The sequence below is a fragment of the Colossoma macropomum genome, unplaced genomic scaffold, assembly GCF_904425465.1.
Source record: "Colossoma macropomum unplaced genomic scaffold, Colossoma_macropomum, whole genome shotgun sequence".
Lineage (NCBI taxonomy): Eukaryota > Metazoa > Chordata > Actinopteri > Characiformes > Serrasalmidae > Colossoma > Colossoma macropomum.
Window position 1 is genome coordinate 28,303,638 of NW_023494809.1, and position 24,126 is coordinate 28,327,763.

Below are 24,126 nucleotides of genomic sequence, written 5' to 3' on the forward strand. Positions count from 1 at the left end.
ATATTTAATGAAAATGCAAAGAGTATTCCAGAAATTAGAGATGGAGTATCTACAATCTGAACAGACTTGAGAAAGAAAGAAAGAAAGAAAGAAAGAAAGAAAGAAAGAAAGTAAAGAAAGAAAAAAGAACAAAGAACAAAGAGAGAAATGACAGTGTGCTAACTCAGAAAGAAAGAAAGAAAGAAAGAAAGAAAGAAAGAAAGAAAGAGAGAAAAATGACTGTACCCAAGTCAGAGAGAAAAATAGATAGAAAATTGACAAAAAAAGAAAGAAAGAAAGAAAGAAAGAAGAAATTAACAAAGAAACAAAGAAAAAAGAATGAATGAATGAAGAGAGAAATGAGTGCGCTAACTCAAGAAATAAAGAAATAAAAATAAAAGAGACAAAAAATGACAAAAAAGAGAAAGAAAGAAAGAAAGAAAGAAAGAAAGAAAAAGAAGAGCAAAATGACAGTACAATGACAGTAAAATGACATTAATCAAAACAGAAAGAAAAATGAAATAGATATAAGACTGACAAAGAAAGAAAGAAAAATGAATGAATGAAAGAAAGACAGAAGGAAAGAGAAAGAAAGACACGAACAAACAAACAAAGAAAACAGAAAGAATGACGAGAGAAATGACAGTGTGCTAACTCAAGAAAGAAAGACAGAAAAATAAAATAAAGAGACAAAAAATGACAAAAAAGAGAAAGGAGAGAAATAAAGAAAGATAAGAAATATAGAAACAAAGAAAAAAGAAAGAGCAAAGAGAAATTTCAGTGTGATAACTCAAGAAGGACAAAAATAATTACATAAAGAGACAAAGAAAAAAATGATAAAAATGATAAAAAGAAATGAAACTAGAGAAAGAAAGAAAGAAAGAAAGAAAGAAAGATAACTAAAATAAAATATAGACAGAAAAAAGATAAAAAGAAGCAAAAAAGAAAGAAGGGAAAATGAGAAAGAGAGAACTGACAGAGAGCTAACTGGGTTTTCGGGCACAGTGGACACCGCGCGGCGTTATCGCAGTGAAATGCTAACACAATGTCATGTTGTCAGTTGAGTTAAAGGAGACCCTCAGGTCCCTCTGATGATGGGAGACCTGCTCAGCCTCCCATGCTCAAGTGATTATGGAGGGTTGGAGGGGAGAAAGGAGGAGAGAAAAGGAAAAAAACGTGTGTGTTGTACTTATGTTACCAGGAGGGGTAATTATGAGGGTCCTGGAAACACACTTTCCCATAATTCTCTGGGTGTTTGTGGTGCCTAAGCATGGCTGTCCCTCAAGGCCAGTGGTAACACTTGGGTGAAGCCCAGTGCAACACACTCTCTCTGACACAAGTGCAAGGCCAATTATGGACTCGGGCCCCCCAGGAGGTAAACACCACACACACAGCGTCTGTGGGGAAACACCCCCTAACCGAGAGACGCCTTCCAACCCGTCCAGACTACAGCCAAACACACTCCCTCCCACACACTTTCTCTCTCATATACACATAGTGTTTGAGTGGGAAGGTGAAGGGGTAGCTAATGAAGCGCTGGCCGCTGGTCCATCTCTCTGTGGATTAAGCGGACACTGACTCTTAGCTGGAAATCTCATCATGCCCCCCTGGGATGAAAGAGCTAGACAGTAGTGGCCAAATCCTATTGCAGATTGAAGTTCACCCACCGCAGACCCTGCTGCTGCTAAGGGTGTTCCTCAAGGCTCTGTCCTTGGTCCTGATGCGATGTTGCTCTCGGTAATGACCCAGGGACACAGTAAACCTTTTACCTGTTCATGGCACCACTATACTTAATCCCATTGGACGGGGCAATACCGTAATGAGCTCTAATGTGACTCTGATCTGGACAAAGAGCCACGAAGCTTTACGGATTCTCTCAAAATAGCCTGGTTTAATTCATAATATGCTTTGCAGCCAAGAAAATAATTTAGATTCAAGAATTCAAGGAGAGAAGTGACAGTGTTTCTGGACACTGACGATATAAGGACTGGAACAGCACAAAACAAAGCTCAGGCCTTCAAACATGCTAAGACGGGAAACTGATCAAGCCAAAAATGCAAATTTGGAGATTGTATTAGGGCAGGGGTCACAACCGAAATGTTAAGAAGAGCCATTTTGTCCTTTCAACAAAAGTCAAACCACCTTGGCAGCCACAACACTTTATGTCTGTCTATCTTGACTGTAAATATATCTCAGTATGTGCTAATGTACCAATATAGGCTAAAAAATAAAATATAAATGAAAATGCAGACTTACTTCGCTCTGCTTTAAGCTTTAGCTCAGCTATAGCTGCTTTTCTCACAACTCCAGCAGGAAACTTTTCCTCAAAAGTAGAACAGTTTCTTGCAAAATGTCCCTCAACATTTGACTTTTTACGAGGCTGAAGTCACTTCTCATTCGCCACCTTAAATGGTGCCTGAGGTACCAGAATGTAACTGCTGTACTATTTAAGGTGGAACGGGAAAATTCAAACAACTTTTTGACGTTTGACAGTTTCTTGTTGCAGATTAAATGTAACAGGAAACCAGCTGAGAGCTTATAAAAGTCCATTCATCTCCAAATTATTGATGTTCATCTTAAATCTTTCTCTTTCTCTTTTCATTAGCTACTAGCTAAGCGAGAAGTTGTCTGTGTTGCTATGGTGACCAGCAGTCTGCGCTGATCTTCAGGGTTAAAGGGTGAATTAGCAGTTCTACATTAACTCCAGAGTTTAAGACCATTTATTGTTAAACTGTGTTGAACGATCAGCAGAGCTTTATTTTACTGTAAAGGAGGATTATTTTATTTTTACCTACAAATCTGATTCTGCTGTGGAGCCACAACAGGGCAGTAAAAGAGCCGCATGTTGCCGACCCCTGTATTAGGGATTTATTCAGAGACCGAATAAAACTCCACATTCCTAAAGATAGTGTCTGTTAAGTTACCAAATGATTGTCATCACCAGCTCATCCAAAATAAAAAGAAAACTGAGTAGCTTAAGGATTTGCTGTCCAAAACTGAGTTTAAATTCCATGCTAATTCATCAATCCTCCCTTGAAGACATCTCAAAAGTTTTTTGCATAAGCTAAACATAATGTGTTCTTATTTTGGCCTCTGTGCCAACAACAGGAGTGCCTCCATTATGCCAGATTAGGAATTATTTTAGGTAATAAAAGTGGGGAGGAAAATTAAAGTAGAGAGAAAAACTAAATGCAGGCCAAAATGCAGTACAGTTGCAGGATGGACTCTGGGTCCATCTTCAAACCAAATCTGTCAAAACCTGTCATTTATAGCTGGGTCCCTTCAGGCTTGGACAAATATTTCAAGTACTAGAGCATATCTGGCCACTGCCGTTAGTTGCCCAGCTATCATAACCCCCTTTCTTGTAGACCCCATCTACTTCATCTACCTCACCCCTAATACACCTAAATCACATAAACAAAGGCTTGAGGATCACATGCCAAACTGAATCAGATGTGCTCGAACTGTCGACGGAAAAAACATCTGCAGTGGCCGTTCGCCCCCAAGGAGTCTCTCTGAAAAGCACTAGTTGCGGGCCCTGGGGACCATTAAGCGGCGGGCCCTGTAGGGTCCAGCTGGTGTGTGTGTAAGGGCTTTGGCAGAGGGACAGAAGGTGAAATAAATGGCCTAAGTTGATGGCAGCCATGAAGGGGGCCACAGCGCAGAGCAATAAGGGCTGTGACGCTGATGAATGTGGGGAAGGACACAGAGGCGACCCTGGCCTCTCTCCGGCTGAAATGAAACCACTGGGATATAAAAAGGAGGGGGGGGAGCAGGTTATTAGAGAAAGAGTGGGACAGCCAGACAGACAGAGGATGAGACATGGATGGATGGATGGACATATGGATGGAGGAAAAAGTGGGGAGAAAAGAAAGAGGGACGGTCATCATGTGTTTAATGAAGTGGAGCGGTTACCTTTGGATTGGAGCATGTGATTATTTAAAATGCTAGGCCTTTTTCGGTCAGGTGTGATGCATGGATTTGATATGGACTGCCAAATAAAGGGCTACGTTGGTCATTTTGATGGAGAGGTTCTTCCATTTTTGTGTTTCATTTGAGTTGGGCTACAGGACAATGCTGGAAGAAGCTGACATCGAGGTTTTCCTTAGTTTTTTTCTTATCCAATTTTGTTTCTTCCAATTTAGTCATCGCCACTTGCACCCGCTAGCACACATGATGCTACCAAGCTGGTTTAGTGAAGGCTAGCACATGCCAGCCACCATCATTGGAGACCTCAACACAACTACCAAGTCTGTTTGGTCATGTTGGTTAACATCACGCTGGGTGCTGTGTGAAGCTAATTCTTGCTTGCTGCTGGTAGATCAGCCTCAACCATGGACCACTGGGGCATTATCAAGGCTCAAACTATCAATGGCTGCACTACTTGGAAGAACTCGGAAGAACTAGGGAAGATTTTTCATCACCTGCCCTACAAAACCCAACGACTCTTTAGTTGAGACTGATCTACCAGCAGTAACCGAGTTAGATAGCATGTTGAATGATTTATAGCCCAAGCTACTTCCAAAATTTAGCAGATTCTAATGATGTTTGTATGATATGTTGGCCAAATTCCTACTTGTGTTACTGGTAACATGTATCCATGGTCACTCCCAGCTGAACATTACCTGAAATTTACCTCCATAATCTAAAATCTCACACACATTCAAAGTCTGACTTCTGCCAGAAAATAAAAGCTGCCATGGCGTTGCTTTCCATGGTTATTCCACTCTCAATTACTGGCTAAATGTAGTGTAATTTGATTAAATTACTGACATACAAACACCTAAGAGGAGTTTTTCAGTCATCCAGGTTGTTGAATTGTTGAATTGACTTAACAAGTCAAGGCAACTTACTTATGGTATTATCTTGATTTTTCAACCAAGTGGTGAAATGTCTTTAAGATTGTACCACAGGTTCAATCAGTTTGGCTTATTGTTACTAGACAAAGTGGGCGAATACAGAGCTTTGTGTATTTAAACTGGGCTGTTCTACAGCCTAAACTGTATAAACAAGGAACTTTTGGAAACATGCCTTTTTCCCCATTTATAATAAAAAAATAATAAATAAATAAACTGTAATTACTTTGTCAGTGGAGACAAATGGCGCAGTGCTATTCACAAAATTGAAACTACACTTTTGAAACTACCACAGAATATCAAGCAAGATCAGCCTCTGAAATCCCAGCCGTTAAACGCAGCATCAGCTGCATATACTGCACCCATAAGAAACATGTCAATAAGTAATTATCATGTAATTGATTCAAATCGGGTTACCCCAAAACCATCATAACTCATAATTTAATATTCCAAAGCTCTTCATCCTCAATAATGCTCTATTGCTGTCGCAAGCAAGATGGCAGGGATGAACTCTTAACAATAAACTTTCAATTTTCATTCATTCCCAGGGACCTAGCTTGGCAAACAAGTACCTCCTCCAGAAACAATATTTGTAATATCCAAGATTTCCCCAGACAGCTCCAATCACTCAATTGAATTACTGCCCCATTCTCTACGATTCATCCCAGGCCTCGTGTCACTCCTAACCTCCATTCTTCCAGGCACGTTGTGAATAATGTAGAAGAACGAGTCCTTTAAGTGGGGCAACATCATATTTAGGAGACATTATATGGATCGGCCTCACAGGCCTCCATGCCAGGCAGGAGTCTGGACTGGCGTTCGTCGTTCAATCATCATTCAGCATTTATGTCAAACACAAATGACTGCAGTTGCGTTTACTGTATAAGGAGCCTATTATAAACTTGTAGGCCGACGGGAGAAACAAGCACTATTGGTCAGGACTACTTTGGGCCTGGAAAAGTAGGTCTCTTATTGTGGTTGATCTGCGGCCTCTCAATCTTTAAAACTGTGGGCCACCCAACCTGTTTGATTATTTCAAGCTACAGACTGCGTCTCTGTTATTATTTAGTTTCTATACACTGCTCATTAAATATTTGAAGATACAATACCATCTTTTGGAATTTTATGACTAATGTTTTATTTTTTCTGGTACTTTTTAATTAAATATGGAAAAATACCTTTAGGTCAATGAAGTAGGTAAAACTTAAAAAGTAGGTAAAATTTACTAACACATTGGAATAAGTTATTAGTTTACAGAGAAAAATGGCAAGATCTGGACAGCTTTCTGCTTAGTATGTTAAGTTTAGGGCTGGTCAGAATAATTTGAATGCAATACAAGTTTTTAGTCATTACGTTGGTATTCAGAAGCTTTGTTCCTTTTTAAGCGCCAAAATTGTAGCATTAACTACAATAAATTTAAAAGCAAAGGCCTTTAGGTAGAACATTTAGTGGCATCTTTGCATAACAGGGCAACAAACTGTACTGCTTTCCGTGTGATCATTGAAAAACAAAAAGTAGAGATACATTATGAAACTACCTGTGTGGGTGTACTAAAGTATCACTAAGCAAAAAACTTTTCTCAGCAAAATTTGCAGTAAAAGGCTACAGTGAAGTTGAATGAATCATCCCAAATATGTAAGAACACCGTTTGGTAAGCCACATGCTTTAGACGCGACACATCTGCATCCATCACACCCTGCCTCTGACTCAGCTCCATCATGTTTCCACTTTGAGCAGAAATAGCTTTTCCCTCTTAAACTGTTTCTAATTAAGCAGTTTTACAGTAGGTTTAGCACTCGACAGATCTGTTTATTGCGATCAACAGTTTTTTCCACTTTTACAAAAGCTAGTACAGCGCAGGAGCTGCAGGGCATAACAATTTAGCAAATCATTATTTCAAATTTTATTTAGAGGACCACAAAAAGTGGCAGTGTGTGTGATGCGATGCACATTACCGAGAAAGTCTATAGGATCATGGGGCTGTTCAATTCTGTAATATATCTAAGCTATAAGGGGGATAATGCAGACTTTCTAAGAACCTCCAGAAAGGCTGTTTGAGATGGAGGCTTAAGCAAGCTTTGCTTGTGGAGCTCACAGTGAAATGCACATGATGACTTAAACGAAATGAGAACAGTTTAAACAGTAATAAATAAATAATAAAACTTCGGCATGTCTTCCAAAATAAATAATGCACAATTCACACACAGACATGCGGATTTCAGTGTTAGTGAAGTGAGTTGAGCTGAAAAGCCCTCTCATCAGCACTTTTTATTCTTTTTTTATATGTTTGTAGCAGTTCAGCCTCTCAGATTTAATGTGATGATGTTGAGACTGTCAGTAAACGTTGTACAACAAACATCCAAAGTCCAGAGGCCATGGACTGGAGTCCAGACATGGTGGGCAGCACTATCCGCAGCACCCGGGGAGCAGTCAGGGGTTAGGTGCCTTGCTCAAGGCCACTTCAGTCACGTACTGTCGGTTCAGGGGATCAAACTGGTGACCTTCTGGTCACAGGGCTAGTTTCCTAACCTCCAGTCCAGAACTGCCCCATTTAAACTGTAGCAATGAGTGTTTGGGTATCTGTCAAAAATATCAATGAGCATTCAAAGCCTATAAAATGCCATTCAGGCCAGCCCTAATTAAGGTACTGCAAAGAAAGCCTGTTTTCTATTAAAAGCTATTTGTCCAACCAGTGTACGTTTGACTGACCAACAACAATTAATAACCTACCTGCAGTGGCAGCGGAGGCGTGACCGGTGAGGGCAGGCTGCGAGCTGGTGATTGGTTGGGCCTGTGAGAGGGCGGAGACTGCGGAGGCGGAGCCGGACCGTGGCCGGAGGAAGTACAAGAAGATGCCGTTCCTGTGGAGGGACCAGAGGCTTGTGTCTGGATGGGCGGAGTCAGCTGATGATGGTGCGGCAGCTGATTGGGCTTCTGGAGGTGGGCCGGGATGCAGTGTTGCTCTCGATCGCGCTGCTGCTGCTGCTGCTGCTCTCTCTCTCGCTGCTCTCGTTCTCTCTGCTGCTGTTGCTGTTGTTGTTGTTGTTGATGTTGTTGCTGCTGCTGGTGGTGCTGCTGTATTTGTTGGAGATGCTGAAGATGCTGAAGCTGGGAGTTGAGAGATGAGGTAGCTGCGGAGGAAGAAAATAGCATTCGATCGTCAAGCTGATGCTTTTAAAGGTTCCGTGACACCTGTGCAGCAAACCACAAAACCACAGTCGATGCTGCCGCCGGTGTTTCAAAAAGGCTTTGTTTCCTTTAACAGATGGAGGGCAGGTTCCTGTGTCCTACCTTATGCACTGTGTGTAGTACAGCAAATACCAAGATTCCATTACTTTGACTCCAAGACGGAATTAAGCTCTGTTATCAATCCTAAATGTTCAGCGCAGAGACTCTTAAAGGAATAATTCAATAAAAAGTCAAACGTACTCTATTGTGCCCTCATCCTAAATCTTGTCGATTAGCCAAGACATGGCTGGTGTCCAAAGTTTGCTTCTTTAACTTTGCACTGGAGTTAAGAGGCTAATGTAGCTAACAGGCAGTGGTGGACAGTAACTAAGTAAATGTAATTCATTTTTGTACTTAAGTAGTTTTTTCGTGTATCTGTACTTTACTGAAGTTTTCCCATTTTGGGTGACTGTTTACTTTCACTCCACTACATTTCAAAGTCAAATATCTCACTTTTTACCACTACATTATGAGAAATCTGTCGTTCCTTTTGGTTTATGTGTGTATAAAAACATAACATGTCAAAAATGAAAGAAGCGCAAAGCAAGAACACCAATCAGGGCACAGCGGTCACTTTGTTTTGAGCTTGTTTTGACCTGTTGGACATACCGACCCAGTGCAGCACACGGTTCAACGTCAGTGCAGCAGCGTGAAATGTTGGGAGAGTCTATTCAACATAAATGATGAACTAACCTAACTTTGTGTAAACAGACCACAATATAGAAATATGTACTCATATGCAGTTGTGACTGACGTGTCTTTTTTCTGAATTTATACAAACACATTTCATTTTATAGTAAATTAGTTTTGGCTAGTTTATGTTTATGAACAGAGACCTACAGATGCAGTTTAGTAAAGGAAACTCATTTGTGAATCTGAGTTTAAAACAAGTTTTTATTAAACTTTTATTAAACTTGTAACTAAGTTGCATTAAGTTAATTAATCTTTTAGTACTGTCACTTTTGATACTTAAGTACATTTGAAGGCAAATACTTTTGTACTTTTACTCAAGTGGAGATCTAAAGGGAGGAACTTCTACTTTTACTTAATTTTTAATATAATACATTATAAGTACTGATCATAACAAATTATAAGAGCTCATAAGTCATATTTGTCCGCTCTAAGTAAAGTGAAGCGTACTGTACTAAAGCCTCCTCCAGTGTTCAGAGTGAGGCTTCAAGTTGAAGTATTTACTGAAGGATTTACTGAAACACTAAAACATACACAGTAAAGCTCATTACAGGCTTCAAATGTCAGAGTTTAAACTAGTGCTGACATCAGTGCTTTACCCAATGTGGGAAAGGTAATGTTCACCACCGTTAGCTTGGTATTTGTCTTTACTTTACGCTCTCCAAGCTGGGACTGACATTAGAACATGTTATTAACACTATTTATAATGCATTATATTAACAATTCATAATGTATAATAAACATGGCTATAAAGTGTAATTCAGTGTAATTATTTTTATAAATATTTATATCCATGTTTATAATGCCTTATGAATACATTATAACATGTTATAAATGTGTTTATAGATGCTTACAAATGTGACATTCATAGAAAGTGTTACCCCATGTTCTTTACCAAAGAACCCTTGAAGATCCACCTTTTTTAAGTAAGTAAGGTGAAATATATGCCCATTTGATTTGTCGGTTAAGAACTTTTTTAAAATAATGAACTCAGAAAAGGGTTCTACGGAGCAATGCCACTTTTGGTTCTCTGTAAAGCTTGCACAGTTGATGGTCCTTTTGTAAGAGGGATGTTTGAGTGTTAAGAACCTTATCAAAGCTTAAAGAATCTCTGCATAAATGTAACATGTCTGTGCCAAGCCAAGAATCATTCAGGACCCTTTATTTTTGAGGGTAAACTATGAACTGCTATGATACTAATATGCAAATCACGTAGTTATCAGAGTGAGGGAGTTTCATTGCAGGCAAAAATTAAAACACGTTGGCCCTAAAATCATAATTCAGATCATTGTATAAACTGCACTGTACTTTATTTCTGCTTATTCTGCACTGGTGATGCTCTTTTGCACAATATTGTATTTTACAGCTGTACTGACTTGGGATATTTATTACTGTGCAACTGTAAACTACCTCATATAGGATTACTGTTATTATAACACTGTAACACTTACTGTAACAGTAACTGTAACTGTATCTCTAATACATATATATATATATACACATATATATATATATATATATATATATATGACATAATATGGTGGCATATCATACCATATTTGGTATATATGATTCTTTGCATCATTAAATGGTTCTTCAGGTTGATGGAAAATATGCTGTAGATGGTTCTATATAGAACCTTTCTGAAATCTGTTCTATATAGCACCAAAAGGGTTCTTCTATTGTTATGATTTCAAGTCTGTAACAGTAGAAGAACCCTTTTTGGTGCTTTATAGAGCCCTTTTCGAAAAGCTTCTTTGCATCACTAAATGGTTCTTCAGGTTGATGGAGAATGTGCTTTATATGGTTCTATATAAAACCCTTTTGAAGAAGCATCTTCTTAAAGTGTGTATTTTATTATTTTTACCCGATACATATTCTCTGTTTGTCTTGTATGTATGGGAACGTTGGGAATTAATGAAGCTCATCATAATACAATTCACAGATTACCAAGTTTCAAGGCAGCCAGTGAACGTGTCACATTGCTCGTATGCTTATTTGTTTAGTTTAGCTCTGAGTTCTCCTCTCCTAAAAGTGAGAGTCCTAAATTGCAGAATCATCACTGTTTGCCAGCCACTGGGCCTCATGCTACCCTGCAGATAGACTGTAATTATCCAGCAGACCATGCTTCTAGAAGCATCTACGAAAAGTGGATTACCGCCCCTCAGGCTGTTCAGAGATCTTCCAGGCTTTTGATGTCGGAGCACTCCTTCCAAACCCCTGGTCTAAAGGACCCTTAGAGTTCATTTAGTGTAATTCACTCCTCCTCTCCTTAGCTGTGTCTCCTCCATTTAAGAACGCGCTCGCTGTAGTGAAGGCCTAGTTACTGTAACATACACGGCACAGCAGGATTTTGGCCCTCGTTAATCCTCTTTGGATGAATGTAATGCTATGTCTAATGGCATCACGTACTTTTGTACCTGTAGGACACTTTTCTAACTTCTGCAGAAAGTTTAGTTTATAGACAATATCCTGGCTCTGGTCTTACAAACTTCTGCTGCGGACAGCTTTTGTTCTGGATAACAGACAAGACGCCACCACCGAACACGTTCAATACCAGTTCTGCTCTTACAGTAAATACATATCAAAGAAAACAAAGACTTTCTCTGCAACAAACCTACACATAGCATATACGCCGTAACATATAAAACATATCTTTTGTGGTCACTCCTGTGAAGTCACGGTCTGTTTCTGTTTTGTCTGACTGCAGTGCTAAACTGAAACTGGCGAATTTGTCCTTGAAAGGCGCCAAGGGCTCCACTGAATATGGACAAACGCTGTTTCTTTTGAAAAGATTCCACAGTGCTGACCCGTGCTTTCATTTCCAGAGCCCACGGCGGTATAGAAAGACATACACAACGGCATCTCATAAACACTGTCTCCATTGCCCACAAACATAATAACCCAACTTTATTTCCATTCACGCCGCAAGGTGACTTCGCGAACCAAGGCAGCGCATTCAAATGACCTGCGTTTTTCACTTATGAAAGAGGTCCGAAAGAGAACGAGAAGGCCGGCCGCTGTAACGCGCCTATATAAACCGATCTGACCTTTGTTTGCGCTTGAGAAGAGCGGAGAGGGCCGTACAAACAGGCCAACGACTGACCTCCAACGAGAGATCTAATAATGCTGCTTCTTCAACAAGGAGGTATCAGTCGGCGAAGTTTGATTCAAGTTCCTTTAGAATCGAGTTCTGCTTGAGTTCTCCATTGGTAAACAATGGCAGACGTGCTTTTTTTGTTTTGCTTTCAGAAATTAACTTCAAATAGTCTGGCTTTGAAGGTACAAGAGATAGAAAACAAACCCAAAAAACATCAACACACCCAATACAACACAAATGACGCCCCCCATATATTCACATCAGGAATAATTCATTTGGATTCGTGAGCATATTTAATTACAGCGGTGAGACAAATCACCACAAATGGTCTGAAGTACAATAGATCAATGTGAAACGAAAGAGCGATACTTGTATTGACACGGCAAGCATTCGTTTGCAAAGCGGCGCGCGGACAAGCGAGTCTCCATAATTAATTGATGCACTTGAATAATTAAAAATGGGATTTTTCTCACTCTTTTTTTTCCCTGGGAGATAACTGGAAAAATACATTGGGGCTGGCGTTGCTTTGATTAGAGCAGCTAGTCCTGCATCACAGCTGGACAGACAGGCGTGCATTTGATCCCCCCCACTCCTCTCCAAGCCCCACCACCCCTCCCCACAGAAGGGAGAGAATTAGAGAAGAAGAACAAAAAAAGAAAAGAAAAAAGAGACAGTGTCTCTCGACCAGTAAACAGCCCACTTTTATATTTCTTCTATCGGCTGACACGTTGACACCACTCTCACACCCCGCCATGAATTATATATATCATCTGCGCCCGGGAAAAAGCCAAGAGTCCAATTCGCGCGTGAAATGTTGGGGCAAGTTGTCTTGCAGGGGCTTGACAGGGCCGAAAGCGTATGTGGCTCTCTCCGGCAAGTCCAAACGCCGCTACCGCTGGGGAAGGAGGAGGGGGGGAAGGAAAAGAAGAGGCTGAGGAGGAGGAGGAGGAGGGAAAAAGCGAGTTAAAGAAGGAGAAGGGGGAGAAAGAGAGCAGATTTCTGTCAAAAAATTATCGAAAGCGGAGGGGAAGATCAAAGGCGAAGGCAGGCCCCCTTCTCCTGCCTCCAGTCATGAGGGCTGGAGAAAGAGAGGGAACAACAAAAAGAGAAGAGAAGAAAAAACAAATAAAGAGAGACAGGGAGAGCAGGGAAGGAGGCCCCATGTGGCCCTATTATGTGGGTAACACTGCAGGTAACGGCGCGCCTTTAATGGCGCCGCTTTATAAACTCTGTCGTCTCGTTAAGGGAAGCCGATGACCTTCTGCTCTCCTTAAAAGAGCACAGCGACTTCATCAGGCGCGCTCTAATCGCGGGACGTCCGGCGAGCTAATTGTCTCGGCGAGTCATGAACTTCGGAGCGGACACTGAGGATGTAATTACTCAGAAGAAATGACAGGGCTTGGACGCACGTGGACATGAATACTATACACTATATATAGTAGGGCTGGTCGATATTGATACAATTTAATATCATGATGATTTTAAGTATCATGATAAATTTTGCTGTAATAACATTAATTAAAGACAGCATTGATAAAGTTAATGAACTGGACTGCTTATAGAATGTCTCACAAACCTGATATAGCCTGGCATGATTACATGAGAAGTAGATAGATAGATAGATAGATGAAAACAATATCACGGTATGTGAATGTCATGCTGTATAGCCCAGCCTTGACATATAATAATAAGTACTGTATGGAATTGTCATGATAAGGTAACACACCCCGTATGGTGTCCTTCAGTCTTCAGGCTGATGCTTTAGCACTAGCAAGAAAAGTCTCTAGGCTAGCCTAAACGGTAACTACCAATAGTTGATACTGTATACAAAAGCAACATTAGGCCAGTAAAGTTTGTTATTGTTAATTATTGGAAAGTGTTTTACTGTTCACTGTAAGCGGAGAGGAACTCTCAGGACCTTCTAGACTTTCAGTGAAGACAAACTGATTTTAAGAAGCTAAAATTGTTGTTTTAAAGAGTTTTATTTTTAATATTTATAGTCTGAAAGTGTTGCAAATGTACTCTTATTGTTAAGTTTTGTTTGGAAACAAAACGACTAAACTCTTAAAAAGCTCAACAGATTTTTTTTTCTGTGAAATCTGGTTAGACACAGCCAGGTAAGAGAATCTATTGGTTAGGACTTCAGGAGCTGAACTGAAGGCCTTACATGTTAGATTAACCAGCATCATCATTTGGAAATGACAGTAATGAAATAGTCATTGTAAAGCTGCAACATACAAGCTCCAATATACAGTCATGTGCAAAGGTTTTAACACCCCTGGCCAAATTACATGTTTTGCTGATTTTGTAAATGAAAACAATTTAACTCAAGCCGAGATATAAGACTTTTTCTGCTGAATTTAGTGCACAATTTCTATTTATGTGCTTAGTTTAACACATTGGAAAAGAAACATAAAGCACAAAATGGTCCATCATATTTTATTTATTTATTCCCCTAGTATGTTAAATTAAGCAAATAAACAGTAATTGTGCATTAAAATGTTCAGAAGTGTGTTCTCTGTTGAGGATGTGTTCACTTATTTTCACTTAGAAAATCAACATTATGCCATTTGACCAGGGGTGCAAAAACTTTTGCGCTTGACTGTATCTTAATGTCCGTCACAAGCTTCAAAGACAAATATGGGTTGTCTTTTATGAGCTTACGAATGTCTGCGTTCAATCTAGAACAGCTTAAATAAGTACATGTGCACCATCATTTACTCAGCACTAACATACTATTGAAAACCCCAAAGGAGTGCCAGCAGAAATCAAAAGAAGGTCTAGCTTTAATAGTCTCAGTTCTGGCAAGTCTAAAAGCTTATTGGCAGTGTAGGCTCTATGTTCAACAGTTAACTGAAAATACTTGGCAAATACTCATGGCAGACCACTACACACCTTCAAAATGCAAAGCTAGATAAAACTAACAGATTATAGACTTTATAGACAATATCAATAATTATAAAAACAACTCTGCCCACCAGGCAAAATCAAGGTCCTGCTCATATCGTAAAGGTTGTGCTCATAGTAAACATATCATATGGACCACTGCCCTAGGCAGCAATACTTTTTAGATCTGGGCTGAGTCAGCGTTAACATGAGATCTGTGTTTATATGGAGACATATTTGCAAAAGGCCATCACCTCAGTAGATTTATTAAGATTTCAGGATATGTACGGAGTGAGAGATGGCCAAAAAGCCATCTGTCTGCTTTGTTAAATTTACAGCAGCTCAGTTTTTCATCCTTTCATCCTTTCATTAAAAATGCACCAATAGAAAAGGAAGAGTTATTTTCATCAGAGTATCGTTTTCAATGCTATTCAAACATGATAATGTACTTAATTGTATTGTGAAATACTCAGTTCATTACATATGTATTTCTACATTCTGTATCAGCTTTTTTGAGATTTTATTCATTAATTTGAAGGTAAAGCAATGACGAAAACATAGAAAAAATATAAAAAATGTTTTTTTCTTCTCACAAAACTCAACCGTACTTCATAACCTCATAATAAAATCTCCTTTTCTACTTACAAATATAACTGTGGTATTGATTCAAATTTCAAATCTGCAGTTTTGACACTTGTTTAAATAATTAATGGGTAAGAAATAAATAGTATCAAATCCACGCTGACAAGAACAATGACTTTAATAAATATATTAATAAATGAATGTTAAAGAATACTTTCAATTCTGAATAAATAACCATAAATGGTTCTTGGCTTGAATGCATGATTGTAGGAAAAACCTTTGATTGGTACAGAATCTTTACACTATGCAGATTTTTTTCAAACAAGGTTCTATGCACTCACATCTAATCTATGAACGAGACTAGACAAGCCTAGTTCTGCCGGACCACCATCAGCCGCATGGCGTTTGTGTCATTTAAGTATCCACTGTATAGGATATAAAAAGCCTTTGCATTATGTGTAAATGTGAGAGTGGCCAATTAATACTTTAGTCCACCTACCCACCTGTGTCTGGTGGAAGCTCGCCAGATTTTGTACCAAAAAATACTCATATTTTTTTATTACATTTTCTATCATACTGTTACTTTTCCATCTACTACTACTATTACTTCTAATACTTCTATTACTACTACAACAATTACTACTACTACTATTACAACAATGACTACTACTAGCAATTCTACTACTAATACAATTACTGCTACTTCTAGTACTACTGCAACAATTACTACTACTAGTAATTCTACTACTACTAATTCTACTACAACATTTACTACTACTACTATTACAACAATTATTACTACTACTACTAATTCTACTACTACAACAATTACTACTACTAATTCTACTACTACTACAATTACTACTACTACTATAACAATTACTATGACTACTACTAATTCTACTACTACAACAGCTACTACTACTACTATTACAATAATTATTACTACTACTACTAGTAATTCTACTACTACTAATTCTACTACAACATTTACTACTACTACTATTACAACAATTATTACTTCTACTACTAATTCTACTACAACATTTACTACTACTACTATTACAACAATTATTACTACTACTACTAATTCTACTACTACATTTACTACTACTATTACAACAATTATTACTACTACTACTAATTCTACTACTACAACAATTACTACTACTAATTCTACCACTACAACAATTACTACTACTACTATTACAACAATTATTACTTCTACTACTAATTCTACTACAACAGTTACTACTACTACTATAACAACAATTATTACTACTACTACTTATTCTATTACTACATTTACTACTACTACTATTACAACAATTATTACTTCTACTACTAATTCTACTACAACAGTTACTACTACTACTATAACAACAATTATTACTACTACTACTAATTCTACTACTACATTTACTACTACTACTATTACAACAATTATTACTACTACTACTAATTCTACTACTACAACAATTACTACTACTAATTCTACTACAACATTTACTACTACTACTATTACAACAATTATTACTTCTACTACTAATTCTACTACAACAGTTACTACTACTACTATTACAACAATTATTACTACTACTACTACTAATTTACTACTACTATTTACTACTACTATTACTACTACTACTAATTACTACTACAACATTACTACTACTACTATTACAACAATTACTCTACTACTAATTCTACTACAACAGTACTACTACTACTATTACAACAATTATTCCTACTACTACTATCTACTACTACAATTTACTACTACTCTAATACTATTATTACTACTACTACATATTCTATTACTACTACAATTTCTACTACCTCTAATACTACTATTACAACATTTACTACTACCATTACTACTACTACTACTACTAATTCCACTACTACTACAATCACTACTACTTCTAGTACTACCACTAACACTACAATAACTACTACTACTTCTTCTACTACAGGTACTCCTGCTAATACTACTACTAGAATTATTATTACTACTACTCCAAAAGTACTGCTACTGCCTCTAATAGTAGTAATAATAATAATAATGATAATAATAATGTGAACAAAATATATAATAAAAAAGACTAAAATGTGGATTTGATCCGTAATTCTATAGCAATCGAGACATCAAAATACTTTGCTAGTATACATTCTGGTGTGCTTAGCGGTCGTGTACCACCACACGATGACTTTATCCTCACCTGAAAGAGTGAAAAAGAGTTCATTTTTTAATGAACTGGCCAATTGTTCAAGGTTCTTTATGGGAACCAAAAGTGGTTCCTCTATGGCAGTGAAGCCCAACCCTGGTCCTGGACTACCCCTGTCCTGCACATTTTGGTATACTCTCTTATCTGAGGTGTGTTAAGACAGGGAAAATAGTTAAATGCGTAGAACAGGGGGTAGTCCAGAAGCAAGGTTGGGAACCTTTTTTTGGAAACCAAAGAACCTTTTTTGCATTATTTTTAAGAGAGTTGCTACAGGTTTTCTCGAATTGGCAACAGCAGCCATCCATAGGTGTCTCTGTCACGCGGCTGCCACTTATATTGCTCTGATCTGACTCTCTGCACCTTTCTAATTTAGCTCACTTTTCCTCTCACTTTCACTTCAGAGCCAGGTGAAAGGAGAAAAAGAGACAAAAGCTCCAGAGCAGATCACAGGAATTCCTCTGTTTAACAGATCCTCGCTCGGCTGACCTCTGTGGCACCCTATACGTGTGCCTGGCCTGTACGGCATGCGCGTGTGTGGACACACTCGCTCTCGTCATTCTTTCTGAAAGCTCTTGTCTCTGCTGAGCCACTGTAAAAAAAAAAAACACCTGTCTTGAGCTTGAGCATTGACAGACCGTGTGTGTGCAGCGTGTGGCTGATTGTCAGAGGTCAGCACAGAGGTCATAGCGAGCAGGATGGTGAGGGCGATTGGCTATTTTTGCTTCATGTACAGAGAGAGTGGAGTGGACAGACACAGCGGCCACCTCTCTCGTTACGGCGAACCACCTGTCCGCCTGAGCACCGTCCTCGCAACCGTTTACAATGAGTAGGAAAAAGTGTCGGGTGTTGACATCGTGTCCTCCAAAAACTCTCTACCAGAAGCCTAAGCTACACGAGTCAACTTTTAGTGTTTTAATGTTTTAATCCAAATAAGACTACGTGAGCTGTTTCATAACAAAAAGTTATAGTTTTGATATTGTCACTGTCTAAAATGTAAAAAATAATCGTGTTATTTTGCAATTTTTAGTTTTCTGCTTAATTTGAGCTCAGCAGCTGCTCATTACAGTTTGTGGAAATTTCATGCCGACTGGACTAGAAAGAAATGCTCCCAAATAAAATAAAATAAAAAACAAATAAAATCTCTTTACATTACCTCACATTCAAAGTAAAAACGTTTTGCTGGCTCCTGTAAAGTAACTATTTTTGATACTCGTGAAGACATACTTGCTTTTTACAGTCAATTAATGTGGAACAAGGAGGGGTCAATTGGGATCTCCCACTATTTTTGTATTACTCCTTTTGACTCAGTACCGGTTTTCCTTATTTGCTCAGAGGGAGGAGGTAAGACATGAGTAAAAGAGGCAAGGAGGAATTTTGAATATTTAAGATATGCGATCCACCCCAGCCTGCTTTTACTTTTTTCCAGTTTTAGCACTTTTTGTCAACATCTTGTCTTCCAGCAACACTCTTCAAAGACAGGCTAAGCTACACAAGTCGCTTTTAAAACATTTTATTCTAAATAAGACTAAGATAGCTAGTTCATAACAGAAAGTTGTGGTTTGGATATTGCTGCTGTGCAAAAATATAAAAAAAGTGTCTCCATTATTTTGCAATGTTTAGTGTTGTGCATATTTTACATTGTGTGGAAATGTCATGATGATCAGACCAGAAAGAAAAGCTCCCAAATAGCTTCAAATAAAATCTCTTTACATTAACTTACATTCAAAGTAAAAACGTTTTGCTGGCTCCTGTAAAGCAGCTATTTTTGATACTTGTGAAGACATTCTTGCTCTTTACAGTCAATTAATGCGGAACAAGGTGGGGGTCAAATGGGATCTCCCACTATTTGAAGTGTTCAAAATTGTATTACTCCTTTCGACACGGAACACTCATAAAAATGATCGTTCTTCAAAGGTTCTGGAGCAAAGATGATGGTTCTACATAGAACCATGAACACTCAAAGGACCCTTTGCATGATTAAAGGGTTCTTTGCATCATGTAGTTGCTCTTCAGATTGATGGAAAATGTGCTATAGATGGTTCTATATGGAACCTTTGTGAAAAGTGTTCTATGTGTTATGATTTCAAGCCTGTAACAATAGAAGAACCCTTTTCAAAAAGGTTCTTTATAGAACCATATAAAACATATTCTCCATCAATCTGAGAACCCTTTCATCATGCAAATAACCCTTTAATAATGCAAAGGACCATTTAGAACCATTTTCTTTAGTAAAGAACCCTTGAAGCCTTTATGTTTTGATGGAGAATGTGTTGTGTATGGTTCTATTTAGAACCTGTTGGAAAAGGGTTCTGCTATTGTTGTGATTTAAGGTTGTAACCACAGAAGAACCTTTTTGGTGCTATGTAGAACCATATACAGTACATTCTCCATCAATCAGACGAAAAGTTACATGATGCAAGGAACTCTTTAATCATGCAAAGTGTTCTTTGAGTGTTCATGGTTCTATATAGAATCATTTTCTTTACTAAAGAACCCTTGAAGCCTCCATGTTTTGACAGAGAATGTGTTGTATATGGTTCTATTTAGAACCTTTTGGAAAAGGGTTCTATAAAGCACCAAAAAGGCTTCTGCTATTGTTGCGATGTGAAGCTTGTAACCGTAGAAGGACCTTTTTGGTGCTATATAGAACCATATAGATCAATCTGAAGAGCAATTACATGATGCAAAGAACGATTTAATCAGGCAAATCATTCTATTGTTCATGTTTCTGTATAGAACTATTTTCTTTCCTAAAGAACCCTTGAAGAACCATCATTTTTAAGTGTGCAGAATGGGGAAACAGATTTGAGTATTTAATATTACTTTACTAACCATGCTACCAGATTTTTTAGAACCTGGATGGGCTCGGTCTTATTGAGGGGGTGGGAGATCGGGGGGTGGGAGATCGGGGGGTGGGAGATCGAGGAATCGAGCGGAGAGGAGGGACGAGGCCTCCAGAGGGTGGAAATGCATCCTATGCATCCTTTTTTTATCGCAAATTGTGTTACAATTTCTCCGTCTCAGCCTCACGTAGTGGTTGGATGATCGCAGTTAATGGGAGGGAGCAGACGATGATGAAACTTAATGGAGTTATGACATAACTGAAGTTTGAGGAAAGACCACGCCTAAAACTCCTCCTTCTCAATTCCAGCTTCCTATAAATACCAGTCCTTCACTCCTCCTTCTCGTGACGAACTTTCACACCCCACCTCCTCCACCTTGCCCACGCCTGCACTTGATCTTTAATATATAGGGGGGTCGGCCTTCTCGTGACCCACAGAAGCCGTAATGAACTCCAGCCCAAAATTCCTCAGAGCTCCCCTCCTCTCATTATCTCATTTACCAAGGCGTGGTCTGCATTCACACAATTTATTTGTTAATACGTGATGGCAAATTTAAATAAATACTCTAGTAATCAGTAATCAATAGATTAGGTATTGACTGAAAAGAGAAAACTGATTTCTCTCACAAAGAGGTAACATAGGAAAAGGAAGAGGCTATAGGCTGTGTGCATGGAAAATTCTAGCTTCAGTGAACATTTGAACTCACATGGAAAGTTATATAAGATGACCTTGTAGGGACAGGACAGCCTGGTTCCAGCAGGATGAAGCCATTTTTTAAAAAAAGGGATATTATATACATTCTGATTTAAGGGTGATCAAGAAAGGTAAGGAATTTGAGTACAATGGGGACTAAAGTGGAATGGAAACTTTGTAAAAAGGGCGGGGTGATCATCTTATCACCCCAAGAATTGTATAAAAGGGGTTGTTCTGAACCTGTCTTGGATTTGGTTTCCGGAAACATTTGCCAGTCAAAGCTTGAATAAAAGCAGGGACCTTTTTCTGAAAGAGCTCAGCATCCGAAGTCTTTTTTTCTTTTTGAGAACTTATAATATGTTCAGGCCTTGAGCCGTAGGGATAGCTCTGGGTCTGCACTGATGTGGTGGTGGTGTGTTAGTGTGTCCAGTGCTGCTGGAGTTTTTTAAGCATTGTGTCCACTCACTGTCCACTCTATCAGACACTCCTACCTTGTCAGTCCACCTTGTAGATGTAAAGTCAGAGACGATAGCTCATCTGCTGCTACACAGTTTGTGTTGGTCATCCTCTAGTCCTTCATCAGTGGTCACAGGACGCTGCCCACAGGACGCTGTTGGCTGGATGTTTTTGGTCGGTGGACTATTCTCAGTCCAGCAGTGACACTGAGGTGTTTAAAAACTCCAGCAGCACTGCTGTGTCTGATCCACTCAGACCAGCACAACATACACTAACACACTACCACCACATCAGTGTTACTGCAGTGCTGAGAATGACCCCACCACCCAAATAGTACCTGCTCTGTGAGGGTCCATGGGGGTCCTGACCACTGAAGAACAGGGTGAAAGGGGGCTAACAAAGTATGCAGAGAAACAGATGGACTACAGTCTGTAACTGTAGAACTACACAGTGCACCAATAGTAAGTGGAGCTGATAAAATGGACAATGAGCGTAGAAACAAGGAGGTGGTCATAATGTATATTTTGGGAATAATGAGAAGTTATAACATGGCAAAACAAAATGTTATTAACCAATAAACTGTAATTGTCTATTTATACTGATTTCTTGTCACGAAATGACAAGAATAATAGCCATTTGGTCACCACATTTTGAATGTGGGTCCTTCTGGATATTACTTTTATTATAAATCAATTCTTGATGCTGTTGTTTTTACAGTGTTGAATGACCTTCAGATTCGTTCATCATCAAAAATGTCTTCATTTTTACAGCTCACTACAAATTATAAGTATATAGAAGATTAGCATTATAATAACCAACAAAACTGGTTTCATATTTTTGAACATAGTGATTCCAAACTTTTGAACAGTAGTGTATCTAGAAGTCAAAAGTTATTGCTTTTGTTTTGCTACACTTCAAATGGCATAATTACATATTTAATTATATAGTGAGTAAATCAATAAATCCCATTTATATTCAGTTTAACAAACCGTATTGACAGCTTGATGTCAGTAAAATGTCAAATCTAGCTTCCTCCTTAGCCATGGAGCTCAGACAGTACTAAACAATCCACAGGCAGTGATCTGCACAGGGATCAGACAGTACTAAACGACAGGCAGGCTAACCCCTGCTGAAGTGAACAGAGGCTTTATGAGGCTGCAGAAAGCAGCTTGTTGGGATCAGCTAGCTACAGCAAACACAAGACATCAGCACGGCCATCTCTAGAGAGGGATTTAGGAGGGGTTTGGGACTGAAGTGGCAAAGTAGCAAAGCAAAAAAGAGCAGTAGGTGTTTCTTGTGTTGGTTTAAAAAGGATATAATATTTTAAAAAGTCCTGCATTCTTCATTTTTCTTGTAGTTAATTAATGTTTGTGTACTAAAAACAGTCATAATTTACTTTTACTTGCTCCAACCTTTTCTACATCTTCTCCAGTTACTGTCCGCAGTAACAACACTCTGCATCACTTCGGTGTGAATGGGTGGTGGTATAGAAATGTGTTCTGATGTCACAACCATAGTAAATGCAAAACCGCCTGTTTTAGCGGCTTAGTTTCCACATTAAACCGTACGGACTGGGAAGAGAGTATTTCAAACTGTTTCATTTGATGATGATGATATTACAGGGTACATAGTTTGGGTAAGCAACACTACAATAAAAGGACCCACAACCTACATTTTCGCTATTTTTTACAATGAGTGTGTTTACATGCACTCATGCAGTTATCTGATTATACAAATGGTCATGTAAACACAAAATTCCGATCTAGAAATCTGATTAAGAAATCTGATAAAGAGAGCTGTAATCAGATTTCTCAGTGCATGTAAACTCTTACTCTGATTTCTTTCCGGTTTCTCAGTCTGCGCCTGTGCGAAACAGACTGCTGTACCATAAATAAGCGAGCAGTGTCGCCGCGAGACGCAACAGAACACTTTTGGATCAACGCTGAAACCGACTACATTCTCGACGAAAATAAGGATTTAAATATTCTTCATCTTCTAGATCAGAGGTCACTAATAGGCGGACCGCGGTCCGAGTCCGGACCCAGACGCTATCCAATGCAGGGCCTGGACCTATAACTGATAAACTATGGAGAATTATTTAATTTCGACTGGGTGGTCCTGTTTTAATCTGCGTAACGTTTTCTAGCCATTACGGTAGCTTTAGCGGCCCAAGAGACTCACAGACCAATCGCATGTGTTGTAAATATCACACGTGATGCTTCTCAGCCAATCAGATCTGTGCATTATAATGAGCACTGAGACTCGAGTGAGTGATGCACACACAGGGGAGGGACGAGGCGAGACACAGCAGTCAGAGAAGAAAGTGAGTCAGAGGGAAGTTATTTCACATGACGGCTCTAAAAAGAGAAAACTGGTCATAAATGTTGTTGAAATATGACTGAATTGTACTTTATTTGATTTGACATTCAGTTGTTGACTATATAAGATGTTGATAGACCTACTAGGCCACTTCAGTAAACAGTATATGACACTGAATCATGATGCAAGTTAGACGTTATGATGTTCTGGACCTTTGCTTGAGGAAATTTTCTCTAACTGGACCTTAGTGAATTTGAATTAAATAC

General features: G+C 38.8%; 1 protein-coding gene across 1 annotated transcript in view; it reads right to left on the reverse strand.

Annotated features, from left to right (window-relative positions):
• pou6f2 (POU class 6 homeobox 2) overlaps positions 1 to 24,126 on the reverse strand; it is a 211,116-nt gene that overhangs the window by 87,920 nt on the left and 99,070 nt on the right. The window contains 1 exon segment of the mRNA XM_036558920.1: positions 7,566 to 7,966. Within this exon segment, the coding sequence (XP_036414813.1) occupies positions 7,566 to 7,966 (401 nt within the window).